The following is a 13,451-nucleotide window of genomic DNA, read 5'->3' on the forward strand; positions in this document are numbered from 1 at the left end:
GAGGCAGCTGAAGAACTGGGCAAAGGTCTGAGGCAGGGTTCTGCCCTGGGCACTCATGGGCGACCTGGCTCCCCTCAGGGCCAGCCTTTGGCCCTCAGGGAAGCAGGGCTCAGGGCCAACAGGTCTCCAGGACTCCCGCCTCCCCAGGCTGGCACTGGCTTCCTATGTCTGGCCACCCCTCCCACCACGGTGCTGGCTCTGGGAGAGCACCCTGGGAACTGACTCTGCGCAGCTGCTGGGTGTGGGTCCTTCCCACCCTGGGGTGGAGTTCCCAGGAGCCCAGCAGGCAGCTCCCATCCTTCTACTAAAGGCCTTCTACTCAGCAGTCCTTTAGGGCATCAGGGTCATGATGAGGGAAACCTGGGATCAGCTGGCAGGGCTTCTGGAGGTCTGAGCCATGGGGAGACCCACCCTGTCTAGCCCCTGCCTCCACCTCCCATCCTGACACTCGTGGCTGGGCTCAGGGGGTGCAGGAACCTTTCCACCAACATTTATTGGAGCCTGTGTCCTCAGGGACTCCCCACAGAGGGGTGGGCTCAGCTCAACACTCAGTAGACCCTGAGAGCTGGGGCCCTGAAGGCTGGGCAACTGGCTCATATCCCACACTCAGCAGCCAGTAGGGGCCAGCATTCTATCCTCCCGCCCCCTGGGTCCCTCTGGGCACCACGGGGGGTGTGGTGTGAGAGTGGGTCCCCGCCCCACTGTGTCCTCCTGGGACTCACCTGCATCCCTGGATGACAAGTACAGTGGAGAAACCTGCCTGGTGATGCATCTGGGAAGGGCTCCAGTGAGCCTTGGGGATGAACTCAACTGTGCTGATCTTAACCCAAAGCACACAGTGGCGCCTGCTGTATGTTATGTGTGTGGTGCACAGGAGCTGGGAGAAGTTGCCCTTTTGGAGCCAAGAAAGTGGGAGAGAGTAGGGAGAGGTAGGAAGGAGGGTGGAGGAACCTGGACCCAACCACCCAGGTCATGTGGAAAATGTGCTTCAGGGGAAACTGAGGCCAGGGCAGGGGGCTGCCCCTCTGGAAGGCTAAGGGGACACCCCGCCCTCTCCCACCTTCTCTTCCTCTCCCAAGCCCTACTCTGGGCACCTGGAAACACACACACTCCTGAGCAAGCCCAAGGCCTCTCATTGCCCAAGCCCAATGCCTTCTTCTGGTGGCAGCAGCTCCTGCTTTTCCTTTGGGAACCATCCCCCCTTCACTCCAGTGGGTCCAGGGGCTGACACCATCCCTGGGCTCCAGGACAGCTATGGGTCCCAGGTGTGGCTGGTAAGAACCACCTGGGGAAAGTTGGGGCAGAGCACATCCCCAGTGTGGCCAGACAGCAGCCGTCCTGGGACTTTGGGGGCCCTGGGAGGCCAATGCTCCCCTGCAGCTGGGATTGCTGGCCTGGTGGCCTCCAACACTGTTCTTTAGAGGCCTCACCATGGAGGGAGCACGCCTGCTGCAGCCAAGGCAGAAGAAAGCCACACTGAGAGCTGGCAGATGGCTTCTACCTGCTGCTCTCTGAGCACCTGGATCCAGCCTGGCCTGAAGCTAGCACCTTTTGGTTTCATGAGTCACCAAATGCCCCTCTTTTCCTAAAGCCAGCACAAAATAACATTTTGTAATGTGATGGCTCAGCTTGGCATCCCTCTGTCTTGGGGTGGGGGAGGGGAAGGAAACATTCCTGCTCATGAGATGGCTCTGTCTTTAATAAAAAATGAGGAAGTGAGTTAATCATTTAGTAAATAATTAGTTGTTTGTGATGATGGTGGGCTTCCCAGGTGGCATAGTTGGTAAAGAAGTCACCTGCCGATGCAGCACACCCAAGAGACAAGAGTTCGATCCCTGGGTCAGGAAGATCCCCTGAAGGAGGAAATGGCAAGTCACTCCAGTATTTCTGCCTGGAGAATTCCATGGTCAGAGGAGCCTGGTGGGCTGCAGTCCCTAGGGTCACAAAGAGTCGGACGTGACTGAGCACACAACACAACCGTTGATTTACAATGTGATTCAAAAATGTCATGATTGGTGGTAGGAAATAATGACTGTTGGTATGTTAACATACCGGCTCTAAGGAAGGAAGGGCAGGATGCCAGGCTTTTGGCCTGTGACATACTTCCCATCCACAGGTCACCAGGCACTCTGCCTTGGCTTAAATTCCTTCTCCACTAAACAGGGTACCCCACACAGTACCTGGGGTCCTGTCCCCAGGGTGGCAGGCTCTGTGTCCAGAGGAGGTGCCTTGCTGTGGAGCTTGTCAGACACAAATCTCAGAGGGGCACAAAAATATCCTTCAAAAGAGAAAGAAGAAAGACAGGAGAGAAAGGAGGGGGAGGGAGGGTTTGGAGCAAGGGGAGGAGGGGGTGGCAGTGCTGGGCTAAAAATGCATCTGTGACATTCCAGAGTCACCGGCTTCCAAATTCAAACACGTCAAACTGGGTGATCTGTAAACGCTCTGCTTTAAATGCTGGACAGTCCTCAAAGGGCTCAGCAAGCCCTGGTTCTGAGCAGAGGTATAGGATAGGGACTGGCCTGCCCTCCACCCTGGGCCCCAGTTTGGCAGAACCCCAGATTCCCGAGTAGCCACGGGGGTGGGCAGGTGGGTGGACCATTCCTTGCTGGCCCCTCCCTGATGCCCTTCAGGGCCCAGGGCTTTCTGTGTCAGCTGAGGCTCTGCTCTGCCTGGGAATTGTCTGCCCCTCATCCCAGCTCCTCAAACCTATTAATTCATACTAAAGTGTGATGGGCTGACTACTCTAGAGAGGGGAGATGTGCACTTTAAGAGAGGACCATCTTTGAATTGAAAGGAGTCAAATTCTAACCCAAGTGTTTTAAACTGCGAGACACTCCGGGTGGGGAAGGACTAAGGATGGATGGTGTCTACACGCTGTCCTGAGCTCCCATGGGGCCAAGTCAGAAGCCCAAGTCACTGAGGATCCCAGATCATTGAAAGAAGTCAGTATCCCTCGGTCCGAGCTCCTGGATGGAACCTCCATGCTGGGTCAGCAGCTCTGTGGCCCACACGGAGGATTCCTGGGACCAGCGCTGGGTGCTCCCCGGAGGCCCACTCATCAGCTATGGCCTGCAGACAGCCCTCTGTGGTCCTGATGAGCCGGCTGGCCCGACCTGATGAGGAGAAGGCAGCCATGCGGGGCGGTGCCAGCGTCACAACTGCTGGGCCGCCCAAGGACACCAGAGGGCAGCTGGCTGAAAGCAAGCACTTGGTGCTGCCCTGGCATAGGCCATCGGGGTGGGCCCTCTGCCCCTCCAGGGATGGGAAGAAGGCAGGACCCTGGTGGGGTGGAGCCTCTCCCCCAGGTGGCCCAGTCCAAAGCCCTCCCTCCAGGGCCAGTGTCAACAGGGATGTGTTTGCGCAACCTCCCCCTGCTTCACCCCTTCACTTCTGCCATCAGATAAAACAGCTCAGTGCAACCTGGATTTCAGAGTCACAACAAATAATCTGGTGGCTAAGTACCGCATTCTTTGTTGTGAGTCTAAAATTCAAATCTCACAGAGGTGGTGACCCTCCCTGTGTTCATGGACAGTGAGGGGGAGGGGCTGAGCTCTGAGGATCCATCCAGCTCTTTGGAAGCTATGGGAAGGGCCTGCGGGTGGGCGGCCGGTAGCTGCCTGTGGCCCGGACCCCTAGGCTTGGCCAGGGACAGTATGCTAGCGTCTTGGGGGCATGGCCCTCTAGACTCCAAGGCTTGCTCGGTCCTTGGCCATGGGTCCCAGAAGATCCCACATGGGGAAGGGTCTGTGTACCCAGGGTGGGGCTGAAGTGAGTAAGTTTAAGACCGCAGGCCAGACCACAGGTGTCTCTACTCCGTTGGACCTTACAGATGTGTCCCAGGCATATAGATGATAAAACCAGGCAATAGGCGTGTGTGACAGGCATATCCCAGTGCCTGCGATATCCCAGTGCCAAGTGTAGTGGGCTTGATGGGCTAGGCAGCCCACCCAGACCACAGTGAGGCAGAAAGCCTGCCCCTCACCTCCATCTCCACTCCAAGACCATAGCAGAAAGTGGAGACATCTCCTGGCTCTGGAAAAATACCGACCCACTGGTGCCTGGCTACTTCTGACACGGAAAATTTTTTTTTCTCCAGAGAATTAAAGGTTTGCAAGACAGAGAGACCCCTCCAGGTGCCCTCTTTGGGTGCTCACACTCCTGTGGGCAGGTCTGGCTCCACCCAAGGCCCGTGTGGCCCCTCTGCTCCGTCTGCCCTGTTGCCCTTTCACGAGAGGAGACACCCTGGCCTTGGTGGGCCTGAGCATTACAGCCACCTTGCGACGAGACGGATGGTGTCAACAGTGCCTAGCGCGTGCTCACCTGCCACGTGTGCGCATGTAACTGCACGTGTGCACACAGGTGCGTGTGCTTAGTTGTGTGTTTTTACTGTGGTCAAATATATGTAAAACTTACCCTTTGAACCATTTGAAGTGCACAGCTCAGTGGCCTTAGGCACATTCACAGTCGTGCAACTATTCCCAACATCCACCTCCAGAACTTTCTCGCCTTCCCAGACTCTGAGTCCACCCATCAAACCTCAAGTTCTGTGTGACTTCGTCACGTGATAACATGACCAGGCATCTCACGTGCTTTCAGAGCCTCAGCCACCTCTCCACCCCCAAGCCTGACCACCACTGACCCATCAGGACAAAACCCTCAGGGGTGGTGCCCGCCTCTCCGTGACCTTTGAATGTCCCCCCGACAATCTGTAAACACACTGGTGTGTATCCCCACACACGTGTGTTTTACCCGAACTACTATGGGCCCAGCAAGTCTGTCCTCCTTCCTCTGGTGTCCTGGCCCTGGGATGCAACCCAAACCAATGAGCTGTGTCTCAAAGAGCCACATGGCGGCTGATGAACATACCAGGGACCTCATACCTGAGACAGGCCCAGGGCAGGGCCCATGTAGGTGAGACTGGCTTTGATCTCATGGTTGCGGGGCCACCAGCTGGGGGGCACTCATAGGGTGTCTGAGGAAGGGCATTGACAGCACAGAAGCCTGGTTTCCCAGAGGATCCTTACTGGAGGGTCCCTGGTGTTGCAAGGAAACAGCTGGAGTGATAGAGCAGGGGGGCCCGGGGGCCCGGGGGGACTCAGGCCAGGCGAGGGAGAGGGTCACCAAGCAGGGGTGGGGCAAGGATCTGTGCATACAAGGATGGGGCCGCTTAGGCTGCTGCACGGGGAGATGAGGGGGCATCAGCTCGGTATGAAACAGGGTGCTGACGGGGCTGAAGAGGACCCCAAATACACATCAGTTGGAAACTCACAATATGACCTGATTTGGAAACAGGGTCTTTGCAGATGAATCGAGAGTAAAGCAGGAGGGAGAAGAGAGCAGGGAGGCGGCGGCCACCCTGGCCCAGGAGGTGCTGAGCCCACTGTCATCCACGGGGGAACAGAAGGCCGAGGAAGTGGAGAGACGACCTCAGGGGAGGCTGGTGGCTGACCTCTGGGGAGATGGAACCAGTGTGTAGGGATGACACTGGACAGACACCACACGGAGGAGGGAGAAAGCCGCAAGAAAACCCAGGACCCCACAGCCCACGCCCTGATGGCCCAACGCAGACCCAGGGAGGGTACAGGGAGAAAGCGTGAGAAAGCAAGTCCCTGTTCGGGGCCAGAGATCAACAGGTGATGCTCCAGGCTAATCAAGGTAGTAAGAGCTGCTCAGACTTCGGAGCAGGTCACTCAGCAAAACGGCCAGAAGAGGCAGGTCTAGGGGAGCTGGGACAGGGGCTCTGGCTTGGTGTCCACCTGGTCTTTTAAATGTCTTTAAAAGCAACCTAAAAGCACTAAATATCTGCCACCACACACTTGCTCATTCCACAAATGTACTGGTGCCCCTGAGGGTCAGGTCCTGAGGCTCTGGGGGACACAGCGAGAACTGGACAAGCCGCTGCCCCTGCAGGGGGGCCCCTGGCAGGTCAGCTACACAGGCATCTTGAGCGTCTCTGCCTCTGAAGAGTGAGCGTGGCGGGGGCCCTGTGAGCAAGATGAAAGGCCGTTGATAATTAAATGCTACTCAGACCTGGCTTTACTCTTTGTGGTGGCCTGAGAGAACAAATAGATGCAAAACCCATCTCTGGTTTCCAGAACACAAGGACCTCTGAAATTACAAGACATTAAAATAAAGCTTCGGGTAAAGAACTCTTGTTCTTGTTGCAGATTTGATGTTAGATCAAAACGGAATTGCTCCTGAAAGCTGAGGCGCTGGCTTATTGTTTGAGGTCTGCCCAGCCCCCATCATGCAGAAACAACGCGGGTCTGAGTGATCCAGAGGCTCAGATGCCTTGAGACCCTGAGGCCAACTCCCAGAGAGCCTGTTCCCCTGCCCTCCCTCACCCCTCAGGGACACGTCAGGGGCATCAGACTGTTTCCCTCCTTTAGCTGGGGGAAACAGAAGTTTAAGACCACTTTGCTCGATACATGGCCTTGTCTTCATTAGGGTATCTGTAGTTGGAGGACTCTGAGGTGTGGGTACAACTCCCAGTGACACCTAGAAACACAGATCTGTCCCTGACCACCCTGGGGCTCAGGCTGCCGACACCCTGCCCGCAGCCCGCAGTTAATAACCCACCGTGAGGCCCAGGTCGGATATTGAGAGCATTCAGTCGTGAAGCTCAGCTTCCACAGAGCACAACACTGTCTGGGATGACAGGGCGGACGTCACCCTCACTGATTCCCTGTTTCTTCACAGCTGGGCACCTGCTTCAAAGCTTCCTCGCCCCCTGCCTCATGTAGCAGACGGAGCATCCCTGTGAAAGGTGTCAACAGCTGTGGCATCAGAGGCCCACCTCTGCCTCAGCTGCCACCACCTGCGAGTCAGCGCTGCTGATGCGGGCTCCTGTCCACGTGCCCATTGGTGACGTCAGCCAGCATGTAGTCCCTACTATTAATAATTAGGGGCCGATTAACACAGATGAGCCCACTGCAGCACGTCACTCACACGCAGGCAGGCATGCAAGCACTGGGGACAGACTGGCGGGGGCAGGAGCGTCCGCTGCCCAAGGGGTCCTGTCCCAGGGCAGGGGCTGTGTTGCCTGGGAGTCCCGGGTTGGCAGGAAGGCCCCTGCACCAAGGCCTCCCAATTCCCTGGGGCTCCTTCCTCATCTCCAGTCGCAGCTGGCCTGCCAGGTGCTGCCTCCTCTGCTACCACCGCAGCGGCTGGCGGCCGTGCTCCAGCTCGGTGGCCACATGGCGGTCGTGCAGTTCCTTCAGACGCAGCAGCAGCTCCTCCAGGTTTTCCCCGGTGGCCGCCGACAGGGCGATGGCCTCCTGGCCCAGGCAGGCCTGCAGCTGGGGCAGCCGGGCCCTGGCCTGCGGGAGGTCGATCTTGTTTGCCACGACAGTGTAGGGTCTCTTGGACAGGCCTTCATCGTATTGCTCCAGCTCATACTTCAGGTCGTCCAGCTGTGTCCAGGGCTCTGGCACCGAGAGGTCCACCAGGAACAGGAGGAAGGGGCAGCGCTCGATGTGCCTGAGGAAGGCCAGGCCCAGGCCCCGGTTTTGGTGGGCACCCCGGATGATGCCGGGGATGTCAGCCACTGTGGAGAAGACAAGCAGACAGTCAGGAGGGGAGCCCGGGGCCTCTGAGCACTGAGACTTTCCTTCCAAAGAATATCTCATGAGTGAAGTCGTTCAATTTTCCGCCTTGCTGATTCACCAGGCCGATTCCATCTGAGGCACTGCAGCTTCCAGTCTTGCTAATGCTTTGAAATATTTGGGTGACTGGCACGATGACAGATCAGTCTAATAAGAACTACTTAACACATTCCAATCTCTCTGGCTTCAAAAGTGATTCAAAAAAGGGGAAAACGGCTTCCTGTAATCTATTAATAATTTGATTACCGATAGAAATTATGATAGAGTCCTCTGAAAATATAAAGTGCTATACAAACCACGTTGCCAGCAGGCTTACTATTTTTAATGGGTACATTATCTTCTGGAAAAAGTTTTCTTCTCAAAATGGTACAGGGAAAGCTTTTAAAATCACATGTTGTCCACCTGACTGATGCTGCCGAATTCCCCGTAGATGGAAGAGAAGAATAGAGGCGGTGAAAAGGAGTAATTTCCTCAGGTTTGAAATTTAAACTCAAATTCCCGAACTGCCTCTAACAGATGCCTGGGGGAGGGGGTGGGAAGCAAATCTAAACCGATTTTGATAAAGAACTACAATTTTTAAATGAAGAAAAATAAGGCTGCATGTAAGTTACATAAGCATGGCTCTGAATTCCACCATCACCTAATCCTCTGAGAGATCCTACCTGCTATCTGCTGGTGGTCCTCGTAGTGAACAATCCCCACGTGGGGGTTCAGGGTCGTGAATGGGTAGGAGGCCACAGCAGGCCTTGCATTTGAAATGGCCCGGAGAAGCGAGGACTTCCCTGCGTTGGGGAATCCAACCTGGAAGACAGTGAAGACCAGTCTGTAACTGGTTGGGTCAGCGAGTCTCAGGTTGGGAACGGGGGACAAGCAAGAGTAGGGCTCCTGATGAAGCCAAGAGGATCTGATAGGAGAAAGCGGGCTGTTCGGCCGCTGCGATGCACAACACCCACCAGTCCAGCGTGCGCCACCGTCTTGAGCTCCAGAAAGAGGATGCGCTCCTGGCCTGGCTGTCCGGGGGTGCAAGTCGTGGGCGCACGGTTGTCGTTAGCCAGGAAGAAGCGGTTACCCTTTCCCCCTGTCCCGCCCACTGCTGCAATGAACTCGTCTCCTGGGTGCGAGAGGTCAGCCAGGACTTCATTTCCCTCCTTCACCAAAGTGCCCACGGGGACCTGAAACACAACAAAGCGTTTTTAGGGGCTCTAGAGAAGGGGGTACTTTCAAGCTCCCAGAGGGAGGAGGGCCCTCAGGGTTCTGTGGGGCAGGCTGCACAACGGCTTCTCCCAGTAGCGCTTCTATAGCATCAGGATGAGCAGAGCATCTGTGAATGACAGTGATACTGAGGGCATGAACCCACTGCTCACATGGAGATGCCCCAGGAGGGTAGGGCAGGGGAGGCTTGCGGGGCTGCAGATAGGGACTGCGGACCCGTGGGTCCCCTCGCTGGAAGACAGAATCTTCTCGTGACTGTGAACAGGTCACAGGTGCATATGGTATGAAATTGACACAGAGTCCCCTTCTGGGGTTGCTCCGTGGAAGACGGGCCCCTCTGGACCACTCGCAGGACCTGGGAACCTGACGGCCCACAGGGTGGACAGGGGACTCCGCGCCTGGCCTACCCGAATGTAGAGGACAGCGCCATTCCGCCCAAAGCAGTTCTTCCTGCCGCCGTCCTCGCCGTCAAACCCCTGGTACCGCGACAGGACAGAGGACAGAGACTTGACCTGCTGGTCAACTGGAAGTCAAAGCGGGAAGCGTTACCGCCCTCTGCATTAAAGGCAGACCCATCTCATTTCGTCGTTTCTCTTGTTCAGATTAAGAATACACGTGGGATGAAGTCATGGCAAAAGTTACCAAACCAGCAATGAGACTTTTTGAAAAAGCTAAATTCTTATTTTCTTTTAAAAGATACTACAGTTTCCAAAAAATTCACAACCACCCACAATATCATTGGGAGTTTGAAAATAGCTGTACTTTATTATCGTGCTGTGAATGGCTACTAACTCCAAGTGGACTAGTTTGCTAGGCCTTTGTGCTCCACGTGTGTAGGGGCGATCAACACCCTTTCAGCACTTGACTGGGATAGTAACAGTAACAGATTTAACCCTTGGACATATGGTCCCAGAATGTTAGATTCCCTGATAGTCTTTATGTTCCTGAAATGTTAAAAAAACAACAAACCATCAAAGTTGGTTTGAAAGTTGGTTTGGGGTGAAATTTCTAAATGTGAACATCCACGTAATTTAATAAAATGATGTCCACACATGGGTTTTGAATTGAAATTCCTGTTAGGGCAAGAAGGTGCAAACTCCCCATCCAGAGATGGCAGACACAGTGAACTTCCCCAGCGGCCCGATGGCACCTGCCTCTCAGAATGACATGGCCCCCGTTGCCTCCATCACCACCATCAGGGCCTCCAAACTCCTTCCGGGGTTCACTGTGAAAGCAGCTCACCCCATTGCCTCCGTGTCCCCCTCGGACGAGCACTCGGAGATGATCCACAAAATGCCGTTTCTGCAGAGAGCACAGGGTGCCCTGATTGGTATTAACTCCGCAGTCCTTCCAAGGACTAAGTAGCCATTTGAAAGGTACCTTTTCTACCTAGGAAGAGCTTTAAAATTAGATGCTAATGATACTAACATTGCTAATCTCCCCTAAAATGCAAATATAAGAAAGAGTTCCCAGAAGTCACTGCTATTTGTAGGCAAATGTAAATCTATAATGCAGATGTAAAGAGTGGTCAGCGTGGAATACACACCCCAGAGACAAACGCAACACTAACAACCTAAATACAGCACAGCATAGGAGACACTCCTTAAATACAGCGTCTTCCTAGATTTTTTCAAACAGAAACACACTACTGAAATAACAGACCTTTACTAATGAAGTTTCTGTTCCTCAGCACGAGACACTGAGAGCGACAGTCCCTGGGCCATTGCCAGGCTTCCTGCTAAGAGCAGAAGTCTTCTCTGGCCAACTGAGTAGGTCCACATTTTTAAATGTGGTGATGTAAACAGAGCTCTAATCTGTGAGAAGTTCTTCTCCAGGTCCCTAAGGGAGCTACAACTGACCTAAAGAATTAGAACTAACTAACCGACTGGACTAATGTTTAATAAATGTTCACTAACACAAGATGTCCAGCTGCCCGAGGTATCAGGGTGCAAGTTGGGGCTACCACCCCAGCCCAGTTGCCCTGTCCCAAGAAGCCTGCCTGCTTCCCACAGGAGCGCACAGGCAGATGTGGCCGCCCACACAGCCCCTCCGTGGGGACCAAAGCACCTGCATTTCTATAAGCAGATCTTTTTTTAAAAAAGGAAAACACACAAATATTTTAAGATGCTCTGGCACCACCACATGGAAAAAACCATGAATTACTAGTCAAAAACACAGTGCATAATTTTGAACATGATGGAAAGCAACCTGATGGGAAAAAAGCACAACTGATGAGCACTGTACAGAAGATAAAACTCAAAGTCAATGTTTACATTCTAGGCAGGAGACATAACCCCTGGAAACCTGACACATCTGAGTACACCTGCTGACTGCCAAAGTGATTTTTCCACAGGAAGTACTCTCTGCCCTAATAAGCCTCATGTGGAACCCCCTACTTAGGAGAAAGCAAAGTGGTCTTAAACACGTACATTCTTCAATTTAATTAAAGATCATTCATATTTTAAATAGGTTTTGGTAAATAGAAGAACAAAAAAAGCGTAAGACTTTGAGAACTATAAAACTAAACGTCTATGCGCCCCTCTCCAATGTTATAAATTAAGAACTATTCACACATATTTAAGAATATGAAAGTGAAAAGTGAAAGTGTTAGTCACGCAGTTGTATCTGACTCTTTGTGACCCCATGGATTGCAGCCCGCCAGGCTCTCCTGTCCATGGAATTCTCCAGGCAAGAATACTGGAGCGGGTAGCCGTTCCCTTCTCCACGCATTTAAGAATATATATAATACTTATCTCAGACACATAAGCTAGTAATACAGGAGCCTGGGCACCCTCCTGGTGAAGGGAGAGAATATCCAGAAGGGTCATCACTTCTAGCACACTGGGCACCACCTTGGGGCCACCACAGTTTTGGCCAGCACGGTATTTGGTATCCACAGGCCTTCATCTCATGTCCTCATTTTCAAGGATAAATGAAGACAAGGTAATGGGAGCTCAAAACAACACCCTGTGACTTCCAATGAGGAAACTGGAGGCAAATCCCTTCAGGGTTTCTAGAAGTCTCACCAGTTTTTTCTCCGAGAGTGGCTGCTTCCTGGGGGGTTCCTGGTGCTTGGTGCAGTCCGCACAGCTGACTGACAGCAGCCTGGGAGAAGTGCGCAGCAGAAGGCGGCAGCTGGGCCCAGGGACCACGCGGGCTGCTAGCATCCAGAACCCCACACCTTCCAACACCGCTTGGGGTCTCGCTGAGAAAAGCCTTGAAGGTATCATGACTCCTTAACAAAAGGCAAACTGGTAAAATAAGACATCTGGTTTAAACCTGAACATGAAATCAAAACTAAAGAAGTGTGGGTGCCTGGGCCAGAAAAATCCTGATGTAGGTTTCTGAAATAAATGAGCCCACGAAAGAAGTTCTCATCTCACTCACCACTTTCCACCTGAGTCAGGCCCTCTTAGCCCATATGCCACTTGGAAGGAGTTCCCTGGTGGTTAGAATTCTGGGCTCTCACTGCCAGAAGCCTAGGTTCACTCTGTGGCCAGGGAACTGAGAGCCCATAAGTCTTGAGGCCAAAAAAAACCCCCAAAACAAACCCATTTGTTTCTTACAACCCTATGAGGGGTAACACCTCATACTGGATTTTTCCCATTTGCTTTTCGAGACTCCTTTCCCACCCTGCTCTGTTTCAAGAGAATACCCTGCAGGACCACCCTCAGTTGCCTTGCTGTTGGGCAGAGACTGGATGGAGTAGCAGAAGAGCTGGATACCAACTGAAGGCTGCACCACCAGCCAAGGAGGCCATGTCTACACTCCTCTGTCCTGGTCCTTCTCCTTACCCTGCGGGTGTCCAGGAGCAGAAGCAATGCCACTGTCACCAGCTCCAGATAAAAACACCAACTCTGCTGTTTCCCTGAATGCTCCCCTTCAAATGGGGGCCTTTACATCCTCCTTAAATTGTCTCAAGAGACGGTGCCAGGATTTCGGACCCCTACATTTTGCACGCCCATTTTAAAGCAGTGGAGGCTGAGACTCAAGAGAGGCTGTCACTTGCCTACTTCACGTAGTATCCTCACTGCACCAGTGATTCACAGCAGTGTTCTTTAAATGCGGGACACACACATGACCACCGTCCAGGGCACCAAGGCAAAGGTCATTTTTAAAGAATCAGTGTCGTGTTCCTTAACTCTGGACACGTTTCCGCTGCTAAAATCTGCCTGAGAACTATCATTTAAAATCGTGTTCTCCTTTCTGCTCGTGTCTCGAGAAGGGTCCTCGACAGAAGGAAGCCCCTCCGGACAGGCCTGCGAGCAGGACGAGTCTGAGAGGTCCAGCCTGCCCCGAGCTGCCCTCAGAGCAGGACGCTGCTTCTGCAGAACTGTTTACACGCGTGTTCACGCTCACACTGTTCTGTGCGACCGCGCCACCGCAAGTATAGAACACCGCGAGGACCTCAGCCAGAGGGCGTCTCCGGCCTGCCGGAGCTCACCCACGCGGCTAAAGGGAAGCAGGAAGCCCGGGCCAGGGACTCGAGGGCGCGCTCGGTCCCACGCCTGTCCCCTTACCCTCTCCCACGGGTGCCCGGACACTACCCACACTCACCACCCCGAGGGCACGTCACTTCCGGTGCCGCCCCCAGGGATCACTTCCGGGACCGGCCCCGCCTGCGCAGGGTTCCTC

At 53.9% G+C, this 13,451-nt stretch overlaps 1 protein-coding gene across 4 annotated transcripts; it reads right to left on the reverse strand.

Annotated features, from left to right (window-relative positions):
• Positions 1-331: 331 nt before the first annotated feature.
• MTG2 (mitochondrial ribosome associated GTPase 2) lies at positions 332-13,409 on the reverse strand. 4 transcript variants are annotated; one of them, XM_055544519.1, is made up of 7 exons: positions 12,826-13,409; positions 11,843-12,051; positions 9,971-10,118; positions 9,224-9,339; positions 8,558-8,776; positions 8,267-8,405; positions 332-7,546 (listed from the first exon to the last, which is right to left on the reverse strand). In XM_055544519.1, exons 2-7 carry the CDS (start codon positions 12,044-12,046, stop codon positions 7,152-7,154), a joined length of 1,221 nt encoding a protein of 406 aa, XP_055400494.1. In that variant the 5' UTR covers positions 12,047-12,051; positions 12,826-13,409; the 3' UTR covers positions 332-7,151. The 4 variants fall into 4 exon arrangements, with proteins under 4 accessions (XP_055400494.1, XP_055400493.1, XP_055400492.1 ...); XM_055544518.1 differs by having other exon boundaries at positions 12,611-13,409; XM_055544517.1 differs by having other exon boundaries at positions 11,843-12,067; positions 12,611-13,409.
• Between the last annotated feature and the right edge of the window lie 42 nt (positions 13,410-13,451).

Source organism: Bubalus kerabau, chromosome 13 (assembly GCF_029407905.1).
Source record: "Bubalus kerabau isolate K-KA32 ecotype Philippines breed swamp buffalo chromosome 13, PCC_UOA_SB_1v2, whole genome shotgun sequence".
Taxonomy (NCBI): domain Eukaryota; kingdom Metazoa; phylum Chordata; class Mammalia; order Artiodactyla; family Bovidae; genus Bubalus; species Bubalus kerabau.